Source organism: Myxocyprinus asiaticus, chromosome 15 (genome assembly GCF_019703515.2).
Source record: "Myxocyprinus asiaticus isolate MX2 ecotype Aquarium Trade chromosome 15, UBuf_Myxa_2, whole genome shotgun sequence".
NCBI lineage: Eukaryota > Metazoa > Chordata > Actinopteri > Cypriniformes > Catostomidae > Myxocyprinus > Myxocyprinus asiaticus.
In genome coordinates, this window is record NC_059358.1 from 6,754,465 (window position 1) to 6,772,913 (window position 18,449).

At 36.7% G+C, this 18,449-nt stretch overlaps 1 protein-coding gene across 1 annotated transcript; it reads left to right on the top strand.

Annotated features, from left to right (window-relative positions):
• Positions 1 to 425: 425 nt before the first annotated feature.
• On the top strand, positions 426 to 2,214 carry LOC127453237 (type-4 ice-structuring protein LS-12-like). The gene is made up of 3 exons (XM_051719486.1): positions 426 to 978; positions 1,218 to 1,344; positions 1,484 to 2,214. The coding sequence occupies exons 1-3, from the start codon at positions 933 to 935 to the stop codon at positions 1,701 to 1,703; spliced, it is 393 nt and encodes a 130-aa protein (XP_051575446.1). The 5' UTR covers positions 426 to 932; the 3' UTR covers positions 1,704 to 2,214.
• Positions 2,215 to 18,449: the final 16,235 nt, after the last annotated feature.

Here is an 18,449-nt window from a genome sequence, read left to right on the forward strand (position 1 = left end):
ACAGTTTTGCAGCGTTTAGCGTCAAGATCTGTTAGGTCCGTGTGACTGGGACTCTCTCTCCCTCACTGTCGTTCTCGGCGGCCTTTTCAAGCCCATCTCCGTCGTCACTGTAACGAGACACAGGTGTTACGTATCATTAGTCACCAGGTGATGGCCCTTACCGCTCCCTCTCTCCCCCAATTGCGGTGTCTCGTTTGGAAGGCTGCGACCTCAGGAGGTCGCATTTGTCGGCCGCATACGTCATCGAGGCTGTCTCGTTTCAAAAAAGCGAGTAGGACACTTCGAATGCGACATTCTTTCACGGGAATTCGAAGAATGCATGAGGTGTATCTTTCGTGGGCACTCACAACCCACAATTCTTTGCTTCAGCGGAAATGTCTAAAAAAACAAATAAATAAATAAATAACGCCAACTTGCCCGTAAATATGATGTTCAAACGCAAGGAATGTTAATTCCCAAGTTGAAGTACCTCAGTAGATGGGTGCAGAGTATATAATATGTATCATTATTTTAATATATAATTAAAATAAAGTATTAGACTAAAACTACACCTGCAAAATCTGTTTTCTTTTCTCTTTACCTCTTTATAACTCTCCTAAAATGTACCTCATACATTCCCTTCTAAAGGGACTTTGTTCCCTTCTCACACAAAGCGCTCGTGCTTGTTAAAGAGTGGCGTGCTGTCATAGCAACCATGTTACATTCCGTTTCCGTTTGTCCTAAGAAGGCCGTCTCGTTTAAACGAGACTTGTTTAAAGGACGCTCGTTATACTGCAGCCTTCAAAGGACGCGTCCTACCTAGCACGCAGCCTTCAAAACGAGACACAGCAAGTGACAGACACATGACCACGTCCCGCTCCACAGATGTATTATAAACTGCAATATAATTATTGTCACTGTCCACACAGGCAAGTCTCCCTCAATCTGCAACCATGAAATTCTCCCTCATCGCCACCCTTCTTGTTGCTCTGGCCATTGGTAAGTCTTTAAACCATATTAACGTGCGATGCTCACAAGAAATGTTTTATTTGTATGTGATAAGGTAACATTCTAAGTACTTAGTATGAGTGTTTAACATAACGAAGTGCCATGTAGAAAACTTACTGTAATAGCCGACCATAGAACCTTTCACTTGATTAAACTTGAGTGGGTGAGAGTAATGCCATTTAAGATTGTAATAAGACTGTATTGATCAAACATCTTTGCACTTGTTCCAGGCTCTGAGTCAGTATCTCTAGTCAAGAGAGAGACTCCAGCTGAGCTTGAGATGATCTCCAAGTACTTCCAGGACCTCGTGGACACTCTGAAAAATGTTGAGGCCCCTGAGCTGGCCAACAAGGCCAGGTAAGTCCACGAGCTTCGTCATTGTCCTATGCTGTGGTGGAAACTGCAAATTAATGGTTAACTGAAAAGATGTTGAAGATCAACACAATTATTATTCATTTTAATTAACATTGATTTAAATCTCTTTGTTCTGTTATAGGGCTTACTTTGATAAGAGCAAAGCCCAGTTCCAGACCATGGTTGAGAAGCTCCAGGAGCAGCTGAAACCCCTCTCCAGCAACATTGAGGACCACATCAAGCCTCTGGCTGCCTCTGTTCAGGCCCAGTTTGCGCCCTTGGCCGACATGGTCCAGACCCACATTAAAGACATGCTCAAGTTTGTGTATGAGAAGTCCAAAACCATCCTGCCCCCTCAGTAAACTCGCAGGAAGCACCCATTTTTACTTCCCTTTTCATTTTCTCTTTATATGTATGTTTGATTTAATAAAAGGGGTTGAAAGGTGACTGCTGTGTGCTAGCTGGTTATTCAGAAACTGTTGTGTTGAAGTGTATGTGTATCAGGGAACTGAATAAGATAACACTGAAATTTGTTTCACAACAGCAGAAAGATATGATTTAAAGACATTTTTTAAAATCTTATTTTTAAGATGTGAAAATCAATGTGAAAAACCACAAAAAACAAACTTTTATCCTTTTATTCTAATTGCATAAGCCTAAATACAGTCCAATTCATAACCAAAAAAGAAAGAAAATAATGGTTCCAGTCCACTAATTTAATTGGATAAGTGGAATCCCAATAGTGCTGATATTTGGTCTAATATGCCGCTTGTCTGTTTTCTACATACAGTTCTTGTGGAACTATTTTCATTGGTGGAGTAAAAATAAATAGCTGACTACATTGTGTCTGAAATGTGATTCACTGTATATTAAAGGAATAGCTGACCCAAAAAATAAAAATTCTCTCATCATTTACTCACCCTCATGCCATCCCAGATCTGAATGACTTTCTTTCTTCTGCTGAACACAAACGAAGATTTTTAGGAAAATATTTCAGCATTGTAGGTCATTACAATGCAAGTGAATTGTATCCAGAAACTGAAGGTCCAAAAAGCACATAAAGGCAGCATGAAAGTAATCAATAAGACTCCAGTGGTTAAATCCATATCTTCAGAAATGATATGATAGGTGTGGGTGAGAAACAGATCAATATTTAAGTATTTTTTTTTTCCTATAAATTATCTTCCTTGCCTTATCGGTGGCGATATGCATAAAGAATGTGAATCGCTAAAAACAAATCAAGAAGAACGTGAAAGTGAAAGTGGAAATTTATAGTAAAAAACAACTTGAATATTGATCTATTTCTCACCAACACCTATCATATCACTTCTGAAGACATGGATTTCAACACTGGAGTCAAATGGATTACTTTTATGCTGGCTTTATGTGATTTTTGGAGCTTCAATGTTCTGGCCACCATTCACTTGTATTGTATGGACCTATGGATCTGATATATTCTTCTAAAAATCTTTGTTTGTGTTCAGCAGAAGAAAGAAGGTCATGCACATCTGGGAAGGCATGAGGGTGAGTAAATAATGAGAGAATTTTCATTTTTGGGTGAACTATCCCTTTAACTTCTTGTTTATACAATTAAATAAAAACACGATCACACTCACAATTGTGCTGTTGTACTATCAGCACTCTTATGGTGTTGATTAACTTATGATGTCTTGAATTTTTTAAGTTATCTACTTGGATCGTATATTCAGATCCAATGCCATGAGATATCATAGAATGAAAACCAACAAAATTAGTTTAATAAAAAAATAAAATAAATAAATAAATAAAAAAAGACCAAGTTTGAAAGTTTCACTCACCTGCTCTAATTTTACCACAGAAAAATATTTGATGCCAAGAACAGCCTCAAAAATGCTTTTTACAATAAGAAAATAGAACACAAAAATGTAACTGATTTAGATCAGCTACCATAAATAAAATCGTATACATTCACCCCATCCCACATACACACGAATAACCACACAAGCAAGTTTGGGTTAATTTATTTAAATAAAATTCCAAACAAATACAGTCAGTTCATTCATTCACATCAGTCATTTATCTTGACAGCAGAGGGCAGTGTACATAAATAAACTCTGATTATTTTCAGTGTTCTGAAGACATGTCTCAGAGCCCTGAGGTAGACTATGATTTGTTGTCTTCTTTGACATCAAAAACAACAAAATCACTAGTCTTCCACACGACAATGGACCTCAAACTGAGAATAACCACATCTGCGTCAATAATAATAAAAAAAGCTATCAAATGATGCAAATCTAAAACTAAAAGATTCATGTATTAACACGTCATATATTGTATTTTCATGTGAGAGACATTTATGCACAGACTCTCCTGTCTTGATTTTGTTGGCACCGTATTTCTCTCGGTGCAAGCATTGGCCTGCCCTCACTAGAACGTCTGTGTATAAAACGATGTTTAATATACATATTTGTGAGAGTTTTAACTGATTATACAGCAATTATTTGGTCGCTGTCAGCTCACATCACTAGTACGGTGTAATTTTCCGTCTGAAGGTTACACAGGCGTGAGGGACACACTGTTAGTTCGCACTGACCTTCTCCTTGTACAGGGAGATAAATTACTACAAGCTTTTCAAGAATCCCCATGTTAGCCTTCGTGAAGCAAATATCTCTTCTTGTATCTCTCTTTGAAATCCAGCCATCTTTTATGTTTTTGTTTTTTTATTTTTTTGGACTATACACCTCCAAATTATTAGATATTCCAAATTGCCACAGTCATTATCTGACACAGTCTCAGAGTTTGTGTGGCTCTTATGCTTAATTACCTAACATTATGTGCATATTTTTCCATTATTAAAAATCAGCATTAATTTCATCCTAAACTAATATGGGGTGAAACTGATGTAGCCATTTGGATCAAATTGAAAAAATAACGGCAGTGATAAAATATCCGAAAGTGTCCCACTATTCCTGCATTCACCACCTACACTGTATCTATATCTTTACACTTTATATCTAAAAGAAATTGTAGTTTTTGCCAATGCAATCCATTTTATATCACGAAGCACATTTCTTCTTATCTCTCTCTGAAAATCAGCTTGCCAGCAATCTTTTAAGCTTTTTTTTTTTTTTTTTTTTTTTGGCTATATATGTCTCCAAAATATTAGATATTCCAAATTGCCACAGTCATTATTTGACATCGCTGGAATAAATGTCTTGCAAAAGACAAAAAGTAAAATAAAAATACCAATAAAAAGTTAGTCTCAAAAGATTTATATATATATATATATATATATAGTATATATTAAACATATTTTCTAGTGTGTGTGTGTGTGTGTGTATGTATGTATATATATATATATATATATATATATATATATATATATATATATATATATATATATATGTATGTATACACACACACACACACACACACACACAAATTTAGGGTGAATACAGGAAAAGTGGGGCACTTAAGCTTGAGCTTAATCATTATGTGGATATTCTTCAATTACTGAAAATCATCATTTATTTAATCCTAAATTAGTATAGTGAAACATAGATGTAGCCATTTGGATTAATTTTACTGCGTATTTAGGGTGGATACAGGAAAAGTGGGGCACTTATGCTTAATCTTTATGTGTATAATTTTCCATTACTAAAAATCAGCATTAATTTCATCCTAAACTAGTGTGGGATGACATCAGTGTAGCCATTTGGGTCATTTTTAACAAATATTGGCAATGACAAAGTATCCAGAAGTGTCCCACTGTACCTGTAATCAGCCTATAACTATATTTTTTCTGACTCCATGTGTTCTGCAATACATATTCAAAGTCCATAATACACGGTGACCTAAGGATGGATTAAAATGGATGAACTAAAATGGTGATACAAATGGCAACATAATTTACTGGAAATAAAGCATACATGCAGGTGTGTTCTGCCTGGCATTGGTCACCATTCTCACAATAATGACATCAAGATAACTTAAAATAAAAAAAAACACTTAGTACTCACCATGAACAGCCATCGTGCGTCTCACAGTTTACAGTCGAAAGGGCTTGTCTTTGACGAAAAGAAAGAAAAATAGAAAAGAAAAAGAAGGAAAGGAAAAATAAGGCTCCCGCTGATAACTGGAGTCTCTGCGGCACTTGAAAATTAAACACAGAGGCCGAATGAATGGAGTATTGATACAAAACTCCAATGTGCTCTAGCAGAAATTTGGGACAAAACTACAGGTTTGTTTTGGACAGACTGTAGGACCAATGGTCCGTGTCTGCGGTTCCTTAGGAAGTCTACGGTCACATCTCTTCAAAGCGGCCGATCCTGAAGGGCCTCTGACACAAGGAAAGCTCTGCATCTCTGGTCAGTGGTGGGTATTAATGGCTAGGTTTTGCAGATATGGGTTATGCTTTTTACTCAAAGCTGACAGACAACCCCCCTTGCACACAGGTGCTATTCAAGGATATTGTGTAAAAATGACGTCAACAAAATTTTACTTAACCTTTTCAGCGTAAAAGTCCCTCCCCCTCTTTCCGGTCTATATAAGTCTCTGCCTTATAGGCTATCTTGTTCTTTAAAGTGCTTCTCTGACTGTACATCTTCTGTTCATTTAATATACATCATTCATTTATATTTTAGACTGTGCACTGTTTATCAGTTACTATGCAATTTAGTGCATGCATATGTTTTCGACAGGACTAAATTTCAAGTTCTTTTTAGCAAAACATAGAGTAATGTACAGTAAGCATAAAGATGAATTTGAAAACATACAGTGGCTGTGCTGGCAGTGCTTTGCCTCGGCAACAATGAAGCGCTGACCTTGGTGATAGATGCTAGGCAATGGAGGAAATACAATGGTCTCTTTAGAAACTATTGGCCGTTTTTGGGCTAAAAGGAGCAGAGGCAAGAAAATTAAACTTGATGTACTGAACTAAATAGTGGTGAAGTTCATTTCCAAATCATAACATTTTTGAATTTGTGTGATTTTAAAGCTGATCTAAGTGGTTTTAGTTGCACTAAAGGTAAAAAATGTATGATTGTTTAATAATAAAAGAATCCCTTTTTCCTTAACCATCTAAATGAAATACATGTTCACCTATTGCATGTACTCCAATTGTATTATCCTTTTCTATTTTTTCTTACAGCAAAGTCAGCTTTAATTTGAACTTTTTTTCAAATTTTTACCTGATTTAGCAAGATTGTGATAGAGGGGAGACCGGGGCTGATTGTCACAATATTTCTCAGGGTAGATTTATTTTTGAAAGTCTGTATCTGTGTAGCCACATACCTAAGGTCTTGTGTAATTAAATATAAACTATTGAACATTTCCACCATTATTGTTCAGGAAAAAATACACAGTTAATTTAATACATGTAGACTTTTTGCGACAATTAGCCCCAATAATCTTAAATGTACATCTCCCTTGAAATCTAAAGCAAAATTTGAAAAGTGATGCAATTATGAGCGCAAAAGGATTCCTAAATCAACAAAAACGGTAAAGGTAACATATTAAACATTGGCCAAAAAATATTGTAATTTATACATTGTATAAATGATGACATTTAAAACACATGTGACAACCTGCCCCAATAAAAATGTGACAACATGCCCCAACTTGACTCTCATGAAAAATGTCATAAGAACACATTTAAAAATGTGTGTAAAAATCTGCCTTCACAAAGTAGTTGACTTTTACCTGAATGTATGTCAGTTTGGTTATGTTCTTATACCCACCAGAATATGATGATTGTAAGAATTTACTTTGGAGGGTGGAATTCACAAAAATTATTCTAATTTAAGAGGAAACCAACACACACCTCTGCTACAGAAAACATGCATTTACGCAATTTGACTCCAAATCTTATTGTTACTGAGATATAACCTTTGTGACAACTTCCCTGTGTGACAACTAACCCCGGTCTCCCCTATACTGGTTTCTTTTAATACAAATTCTATATCATCCAAAGGCAATTTGGGGGTGTTTAAAATTTAGTTGAGCAATATGCTCTTTAAACATTCAAGAAATAAACTGGGTGGTTGCTGACAACAACATTTAAAGACTTAAAATACATACTAATAATAATGGAATTTAAAAGTCTTCATTAATGAAGAATGCAAATTTACAAAGTCCAAACATGCTGCACCATTTAAGTCTTTTAGTTAGCACATCAGCATTGTGTCTTTAAAGGAATAGTTCACCCAAAAATGACAATTCTGTCATTATTTATGCACACTTTTGTTGTTCCACACAGTATACTGTTATATTTTCTGGGACACACAAAAGGAGAATTTTTAAGAATATTTATGCAGCACTTTCCAGGCAGTTCATAGTCTCGAGCTTCAAAAAAAAAAAAAACCCACATAGAAGTACAATAGTCCATACGACCCATGCACTATGTCTTTTGAAGCCATATGATAGCTTTGCTGAGGAACAGACTGAAATTTCCAACTGAAAAGTAATTTTTTACTGATAATCTTCTCTCCTCTGAAGCTTGATTGATGTGTGACGTTAACGTGTCCGAAACAGCATTGGTTCTCACGTGCTGCAACCAAACATGGTGTGCCAGTTCGAATTTGTGTAATGGAAAATTCAGTTTGAATATTTGAGCAAATATTTCAGCCAGATCTCATGAACATTATGTGACCGTGGCAAAACAAAATAACGTGCAAAACAGATTTTTTGCAAAACGAAATGATGTGCTTCATTACACACTTCGCTGCAGTTTCCCAGTGAAATGTCCAGCGGGGGGCACCAAAAGCGAGTGAAATGGTGTTGTAATCAGATAAGATTTTTACGTTGTTTCTTTTTTAAATTATTAGATGGCGGCTGTAATGAGTAAAACGTAGCTGCCTAACCTAAAACTTTAACCTTCACCAAATTAATAGTGTTCTAAAAGCAAATGAGAGGTAGACACAAAACAGGCACCCTTACCCTTAACCAACACCTAAACCTAACTGATAGTGACCAAAAACAAAATGCGAAATAAAAAGCAAATTTTCTGAAGCAACCATGTCATTTTGTGTCGCTTTTATGACACTTTTGTCTGACGTGTGAACTTGCGAGCTTAGCTGGGCTTGAACCGTGGTCTTCCAAGTCTAACATCAGGTGAGCTACCGCAGAAGCGAATCACAATGGAATAAATGTGTAAATTTCGGTGAGTCTGTAATACAAGCATTAAAATGTGTCGCTGTTCAAATGATGCATTAGAGTAAAAGTGTTTCAATATAATAACTTTGCAGTGGGTAATAATGCAAAAAATAAGTATTAAAAAAAATTAGCTGTTGCAGTTGTGATTTGTGAGAAAGGGAATGAAACGCACAGTTATGTGGCACCTCCAGAGTTAATTTTACCATAAAAACTGCGGCGAAACTTAGAGCGTGGCACGTAAAATTCAGTTTGCAAAAATGTAGTTATAGTAACGTTCATTAAGACTAAGAATACGAATATTTTCAGGGAATACAAATTTTCTAATAACAAAGCTAACTATTTCTTAGAATACTTCGAATATAGTAGGCTAGTCATACTGACTATGTTTATACCCTTTTATATTGTTGTTTTTTTGTTTGTTTTTTGGTCTTTTGTGGAGCTTGACAGCGGTGGTCACAATGAACTATCGTTGTATGGAAAAGAGCTACATGAAAAATGTTTTTTGTGGTCTTCTGAAAAAATCAGGAATACAGATTCGGCAGGTTTGGGACAACATGTAAGTAAATAGAGTGTAAATAGTAAATAATGGCAGTAAATAATTTTTTATTTTTGGCTAAACTATTCTTTGAAATCTAAAAATGTATTTAGCGAAATTCACTATGCAGGTTAAAAGCAGATCAAGAAGACCATTTCATCTTTTTTTTTTCAACCAAAGTTATTCAACTTAACTTATGTGGTAAAGACATGCAATTTTCTAAGGCAAACGCTTAGCAATTAGAAGACTTCTCTTTCATTAAGTTGAGGTCAGCCCATTAACGATGGCAAAAAAAAGAAAGAAATGCATAACGCAAGTTTGTCTCACCCCAGTGAGTTTTAGACAGGTTTTCACAATGGGACCTGCAGGAAAATGTAAATTATAGTAAATTGCTCTAATACACATCCAGTGGTCCTAAGAGGCACAGTGGGTCTTTTATGCCCATGACTGATGGGTTCAGCTAAAAAGTGGAGGTGAATTAGAGAACTGACTTGAAAACAGTGGAGAGTCAGCACTTGAGCACGAGGTAGGGCATTGAAGGATTATTCTTTTGTACTGAGGCAGGTGCACTTTGCGAGATGCCGAGAAAGACAATGGCTGGCTTGCTACGACACATTATTTCCAAGATTAAAAAGGACAATTAAATTAAATGTATTTTTCCTGGACCACCCCCTCCCCCAGCCGCCTCCAACCCCCACTTTCCAAATTTCTTCTTAGTTAGGAAATTAAAATTATGATTATGCTATGCACAATCCATAATAGAAATGAGCTGGCAGATTTGACTACATCTCATTTCTTCTAATTTGTCCTAGCCCTTGCAGCTGTGTGAAATTAACCATCACTTACAGAAATGCACTAAATTAACAATGCTAGTATGATTTTAAACACAGTTTAAACCCCTAAACTAAACTTAAACCTAACCATAAAGTCTATCCCCTTTACCAAACCCCAAACCTAAGCATATTTAAATAGGGAAATGTATATCACAAGACCATGGTATTATGTACCATCTGATACCATCAGTGTACCATGGTACTGCCACAATACATTTCTGAAGCAGGATTTTTAAATCCTTGATGCTGCAAAAACAGAAACCAAGCAACCAACAACCAACTGCGGCTTGTTAGTACAAAAACTCATATTAACATGGAAGGTTAGTCGCATGCTGCTCTTTGGGTGTAAATAATTACACTAATACACAACAATCCTTAGACTTAATTTTGCACTAATCTGCTGAAATAGGCACAACAATCAATCAATCAATCACTCTGAAAAACAGCTTAAAGGAATAGTTCACCCCAAAAAAAAAAAAAAATCTCTCATAATTTACTCACCCTCAAGCCATCCCAGATGTGTATGACTTTCTTTCTTCTACAGAACACAAATGAAGATTTTTAGAAGAATATTTCAGCTCTGTAGGTCCAAATGGGTGCCAAAATGTTCAAGTTCTAAAATCCACATACAGGGAGCATAAAAGTATTCAGACACGATATGATAGGTGTGGGTGAGAAACAGATCAATATTTAAGCCACTTTTATTTATTTTTTAATCAAAAATTCTCCTCCCTGCCCAGTAGAGGGTGATATGCACAAAGAATGTGAATCACCAAAAACAGAAGAAGGAGAAAGTGAAAGTGAAGGAAAAAGGACTTAAGTATTGATCTGTTTCTCACCCACATCTATCATAACACTTCAGAAGATATGGATTTAACCACCAGAGTCATCTGGAGTACTTTTATGTTGCCCTTATGTGGATTTGGGAGCTTCAAAATTTTGGCACCAATTTACACACATCTGGGATGGCATGAGGGTGAGTAAATGATGAGAGAATTTTCATTTTTGGCTGAACTAACCATTTAACCAACATGCAATTCCCATGCTGATCTAGGAAGGTTTATGCTGGTTTGATGCTGGTCTAGATGGTCTACCATGTTGTACACCAGCAAAACTAAGCTTGTAAAGCCAGTTGAAAAGTACGGTTGTGGTAATGCTGGTTAAGGAAGTTGTGCTGGTTAAGCCAGTCCAAAAAGCCTTGTTGAAGAACTAGCACACCAGCATACCATGTTAATGACCGGCATTCTAAATGCAACATATGCTGGTGACCAGCTTTGCTTTAAATGTTTCAGCAGGGATGTAACTGTGTTAGTAGGAAATACACACATTTAATGGGAGAATATTTGCTTGTTGCTTCTCCATTAATGCTTCCTGTGTACCTGCTGCTCCAATACAGCAATTTCATTTTCATTCTTCCCAGCAGCCAGCTGAGGAAATGGTGAAGTTCTACGCTACACCCCCCCAACCCCCTTCAGTGCCACAGAAGGCACAAATCAGAAGTGTTCCACTCCGTTGGGGCTCTTAATGTAAATTCCATTTCAGTGGCTATTATCCCTGCTTATTTTCCAGAGCTTTCTGTTAGTACTACATGCATCTGCCCGTCTCCATAGAAGCAGCCCTCATTCAGCAGCACCCAGCCCTGGGGAGCCCTGCAAACTGCTTATTCAACAACTGCTTGCCATAAACATGCGTAATGACATATTAGAGGCAAAAAGGCCTGTGTGGTTTTTAATCCATATTTAATGGTCGTCAGGCTAAATAGGTCCACTATCCTAAATGAGGACTCTCTCTCTCTCTCTCTCTCTCTCTCTCTTTCATATTATCATATTAGTATCATATTAATATTATTAGTAATAGTATGAATAATAATTATTTGGTATATCCCCCTTTGCTATAACGACAACATGCACTCAAGCTGGCATAGACTCCACAAGTTGTGCAAAACCGTATGATCAAAAATTATCCAGCATGACAAAGAGAATCTTATGTGATTCAATGAAAGCAAGAAAATCTGACCATCAGTACAAAGAGTTAACATGATCAATGTTACAAAATGGCTTACATTCAATTACAGTATTTTCTGGAATATAAGTCACCTGTTTTGTCATGTGAAATGTTCTGTGACCTAGTCCAAAGCAAATCACTAATATAATTCATACGTAATTGATGTCAGGCAGTCAAACACACTGCACACCAAAACACATATGCTTACACAAACAGATGAAAGCATCAGCCCTACAGATGGACAATAGTAACATTTTTAGTAACCTATTCAGAGTATTTTGCCTTTACAAAGTATTTTATGCAACCAGCATAAATATTGTCCAACTTGACATTATTGTGCCAACAAGCAGGATTACCGGTACTCTGAGACTGCTGTCACAAACAACTCCTCACATCCCCACAAAATGACGTTTCATTGCTAACCTCATAAAAACACTCAGTTAGTGAACCAGACAATTAGTGCATAGCACATGGGGTTGTACATTTCAGAAATGGCCTTGATCGTCAGTAGTTAACGCGAATGAAATGAATACAACACGCATATTGCTTCACTCACAGACTAAAATGTGTTTATTCGTACGTGCAAGCACACAGAGTTACATTTGTTGTAAACAGATGTGGATAATTTGTTGCGTTTGTATTTTTTTTATGTTACATAAACAAAATATGAAAAAAAGACTACTTAAATCATTACTAAAAGCATATGCTCCCAATTAAAACAAGCCCAAATACAACGATATGATGCGTTGAGATAATCTTCACGGAGCGTCTTTACATACTGAGCGGCGGAAGGGAAGTAAGCAACTCCTGGATCCTAACGCATGCCGAATACAATCTCTGCCAGGATATCAGTGCGACTTATCCATGGGCGCAACTTAACTGTGTGCTTATTTTCCTTTCAACAACGCAGTTTTGGCCAGGTGCGACTTATTTTCAAGTGTGACTTTATTTCCGGAAAATACGCTAGTGACCTAGGTAAGCATCGCTATTATAATTGATCATTTTTAGGATTAGGGATTTAAAGGGAAGGGATGGTTCACGCAAAAATGAAAATTCTCTCATCATTTACTCGCCCTCATGCCATCCGAGATGTGTCTGACTTTCTTTCTTCTGCTGAACACAAAGATTTTTAGAAGAATATTCTCAGCTCTGTATGTCCATTTTCAATGCAAGTGAAAGGTGGCCAGAACTTTGAAGGTCCAAAAAGCACATAAAAGCAGCATAAAAGTAATCCATACGACTCCAGTGGTTAAATCCATTTCTTCAGAGGTGATATGATACTGTAGGTGTGGGTTAGAAACAGATCAATATTTAAGTCCTTTTTTAACAATAAACCTCCACTTTCACATTCTTCTTCATTTGTTTTTTTGGCAAGGAGAGTTTACAGTGAAAAGTTGACTTAAATATTGATCTGTTTCTTACTCATCATATTTCTTCAGAAGACATGGACTAAACCACTGGAGTCATATGGATTACATTTATGCTGCCTTTATTTCCTTTTTGTAGCTTCAAAGTTCCTACCACCATTCACTTGCATTGAATGGACATACAGAGCTGAGATATTATTCTACAAATAATTTGCTTGTGTTTGAAGAAAGAAAGTCATACACATTCTGGAATGGCATGAGGGTGAGAATTTTAATTTTTTGGGTAAACTATTCCTTTAAACAAACCTAACTTTAAACTATTCAATTTTGGAATGCAGAAATCATCCAACACTGTTTCTGCTATTAACATGAGTGATACCTAAAATTGTGTGGCTTATTGAGGAGATGCAGATACTTTTCTGAGCAATTGGGCTTTGGGTTTTTGCATGGCGAATGAAAAATCCTTTATATTTGCATTAAATGTGCAACCACACAACAACGCCATGGGAACCACCCAGAATACCTAGGCAAATGTATAACAATACAGAAATCAAACACATAGCAAAACACTCGCAACCACCCAAAACCCTAACAACCACTCAGTGATGCAGTAAAAACCCTGAGAACACCTTAGCAACTGCATAGCAATGCCCTGGCAATCACGCACAAAACACCCTGGCATTGTGCCAGTGACTTGACACAAGTCACAATATAGTTTTCTTTGTATATACCTGCCATTTTTACCCAAGCATCTTAAATACAACAATATATTTACATAAAATTACAGACATTTCTTTCTGCCTTTATAAGTTTGTAATACAATATAAATACAAGTGTTCCAACCTGATCAAAAAGTAAATAATTTTGTATTACGCTATTAAATCTTTAAAGTCCACATGAAACGCCATTTCCATCCCATTTTACTTCCCCAATCTGATGTATTCAACGAGAAAAAAATTTAGGTCGGGACTTGATTTTATTCATCAGGAATTGATTAGATCAAGAAAAGTGGGCGGAACATGCTTAGAATGGAGCCATGGTGGGTAGGGTGGAGAGATTGAATAACCAAATAGGAAAGTCGCTTCAGAGGCGAGGCTTCGTAAACTGGTAAAACTTTATGAAGATAAACATTTCATGACTGTGCATTCAAAAAGTAAATAGGTTCAATTTTGATTTGATATTGACCTAAAAATAATAGATTAACATGGAACTGGATTTTACAAGCAAAGAAAATAAAATTCATTCCAGGACAGCAAAGTTTTAATGTACTAAGGGAGGCACAGAGATCTTCAAACACAATTCGATCATCAGCAAACACTGATGCTTCCTCATGCATTTTTGTTCTTTCTCCCTTTCTCTCTCTACAGACAGGGCTAAGGCACTAAAATGTAAATAAATCTATCAGGGCAAGGAGCTCCAATATCAAGTTACCACTTCTTACAATCAAGAGCCTTTCATGCCACCCATGAGGGCCATTCTTGTAATGCTAGCACACAAGAGAGGCCCACAAATCATCTCTCTCTCTCTCTCTCTCTCTCTCTCTAACACACACACACACACACACACACACACACACACTCTCTATCCATTTTCATTAAATACCTCCTGCTCTCCCAATTGTATGCTTCAAAAATAATGATCTTAATTAGTATTTTGTTTTACTGTAAAAATATCTAAACAATATCTTCCTAAAAGAAGCTGTAAATGATTTTTATCATGGAAAAGTATGCAAAAAAAATTTCTACTCAATTAAAGATATTTATAAGTGTCCTGAGATATCTCACTGGTCTCTGTGACAGCTGTAGACTTTGTAATCTGTAAACAAAAATGTGTCTGCAGACCACAGTGAGCTATTGTGCCACTGTTGAATTTGACAGCCACAGAAACAAACAATGCTGCTCTTTTGCTCGGTTTTGGTCTCAAAATAATCTTTGGAGGGCCGGGTTGTGGAATGAGAGGGCGTGGCTAATTCAACGGCTCAGTCATGTGAAAGCTTCAGAACGCTAAAATCACTAACAGCACTTTTAAAACAAGATACATTTGGTAAAATTGTAAACAATATTCTTTTCTTTTTTTTTAGCAGAATATATCTTGCATTACATTAATTTTTCTGACCCAACTTGCAAATAGTTTTTACTCATTTAAGTAAATACTTAAGTAAAGTTTGTTAGATTGATGCTTAAAAAACAAAACAAAAAACATAAAAACAATTAGGGTCAGAAAAGGAAAGGTAAATAAAAAAAATATATATATATTTTCTGAAAACACGTCCTATTATCTTACACAGTTATTCTTCTCAGGTGATTTAGTCTTGTTTAAAACATGTTTAAGTATGTATACTGCAAAATAAGACAAAAATACTAAGTAAGAGAATAATGTTTGTATATATAATTTGTTTGTTTGTTAATAACACATGTAGAGAAAGCAGCATATTGGCCTAGAGAGGTGGGCTTGTCTGGTTGGCTTGCCTGTGATTGATATCTGATAGAATCTGGTTTGGGCTCATGCAGCCACTACACAAACATGTTGAGAGTACATCTGAGCAATGAGACTATCTCCAGCCATGATCAATGTCAGGCTCAGCTGCTATCGATCTGTCCCTGTTGGCACAGCCACGCTCTGACCAGGAACGGAAAAACAGCTTACATGGGTCAGTGGCATGTTTACATAGACAATTGAAGAGGTCAGTAGCTACTAGTAAACACAGTAAAACAACAAGCTATAGCATGTTTAAGCAGTTAAAGGGAAGGTTCATCAAATTAAACATTTGTCATCCTTTACTCACCTTCATGATGCTCAAAACCAGTTGACTTTCTTTCTTCTGTGGGACACAAAAGGAGAAGGCAGAATGTTAGCTTCAGTCACCACCCACTTTCATTGTATCTATAAAACATGCAACAGGAACCTAAATTAAATTACATTAATTTACTGCCAGGGAAACAGTCTTAGGATCTGAGAGCAGTGATAAAACATTTTACCCAAGGTTTATTTCATGATCAGTAACAAACATCGTCTGGTGACAAGCTGTGATACCGCTAAGATCTGATTTGCTAACAAATCCCATTCTTTGTACTGCTGGGATATCTGATGATCCCATGACCGGTACCTCCATAAACAATGATCAGTTCGGGGCAGGGACCATCCATATATGCCAACTAGTAACTCTGCAGGCCTTCCCATAGGAAAGAATAATCACAAATCATTATAATTTAATATCAATTAGAAGGGACAGTGGAAATTTGTAGGAGGGAGGAAAATCTGAAGTCAAGTTGTTACCTAAAGGTGCTGTGAGCAATTGAAGCGACTGACACACAAACTCTCCAAAACCCGCCCTCTAAAGACAAATGACTAATAGATAGTTTTCTGATTGGCTAAATAAGTAGTGGTGGCTCCTCTGACTTTGCTGTTTTTAGACACTAGGGCTGTCACAGAGACTGGTGTGATTTCTCAAGGCACCATTTTTAGAGAAATCTGTCAGGTAATAGGGACATTTTAAGCGAAGTATTAAAAAAAATGGCCTACAACCCCTGGAGTCGTGAGTTCGAATCCAGGGCATGCTGAGTGACTCCAGCCAGGTCTCCTAAGCAACCAAATTGGCCCGGTTGCTAGGGAGGGTAAAGTCACATGGGGTAACCTCCTCGTGGTTGCTATAATGAGGTTCTCGCTCTCGATGGGGCACGTGGTGAGTTGTGCGTGGATGCCACGGAGAATAGCGTGAAGCCTCCACACGCACTACGTCTCCGCGGTAACGCGCTCAACAAGCCACGTGATAAGATGCGCGGATTGACGGTCTCAGACACAGAGGCAACTGAGATTCGTCCTCCGCCACTCGGATAGAGGCGAGTCACTACGCCACCACGAGGACTTAGAGCACACTGGGAATTGTGCATTCCAAATTGGGGAGAAAAGGGGAGAAAAAAAAAATGGCTTAGCACCTTTGAGGGAAAAATAACAAATCATTAACCTTGTGCGATCCCACATCTTCATGCATGTAGATTGTGTTTTGGCTTCAATATATGCTATGCATAATTTAATTTCATTTATACTGACTTATCTCAGTTCAGGACACTAAGGGCTGTCATTAAAAGGTTAAACTTTCAAGTCATGTGACAAAACAACATAGCGCCGGTCTCAGCAAAGTTTGTCTATGGGAGAAACGGCAACAAAACTACATCTGGTAAAAAAAAAAACTCATTACATTTTTACATTGAAACCTGTTTGTATCAAAAGAGAAAAAAGTCTAGTTTCAAATTCCTAATTTGCACCATGAAGGGAGCATCCTATGGCTTTCCTATGCAGCCAAGTTCATCCACTCCAAACTTCCAGTCAATAGTTCAGTTTCAGGCTGCAGATGATGTTTGGACCACTCAACATGGTTAGCAGACATGGGAAAATGGTAATCAGTACATACAGTAGATTCAGAATTAATGATGCTTTATTTTTTTTTTTTTACATGGATATTGGATGATGCTGGCCATTACTTTGAATCAGAATTAATTATGTTACTTTCTGATTGGTAAAATGTTTCAGCACTGGCTATGAATTATTTGTTTGATAGTGCAAAACATTGAGATTTTTATTTGTATATTTTTGAATTTGTGCTTTTCCCAAAACATATTGTTCCTATGCAGCTTTACAGAAAATCAGCTGTAATGTCTGTAACATCTTAAAATCATGAATAACCAACACTCCTAGAAACATACTGTAATAAAAAATAAATAAATAAATAAAAAAAAAAAAAAAAAAAAAAATATATATATATATATAAAAGATGACTTTCTATAACTTGCCATTATTAAAAAATAGGCCCTCTGTCCCCATATGAGGACATCATTTTTTTTTTGGGAAACTATTTGCTCTTAAAAAAATATACAGTATATATATATTTTATACATTTGCACATTTATTAGGTGCTACTACTTACAAATCAAAAAGGGAAATGAAAAATGCACACAGCAGTCACACGGGGATCTCAAGAGGTTAATCACCTGAGCTGTGAAAGAGCAACCTCTGAGCAATAAAGTTTCCCTCTGGCTTATAGAAGATCAAAGATGATCCCTGCTGTCTACGGTGGCCACTGATATGCCAATTAATTCAGAAGTACCTCAGTCTGAAAAGTCAACATGATCAAATGGGAACTCGACATGTTGCTTCCCAATGTTTCCGGTACTCTTACATTGACCCTAATCTGCCTTGTTACTGACAAGCGGCATCTCCCATAAGACATTTTTTGCATCA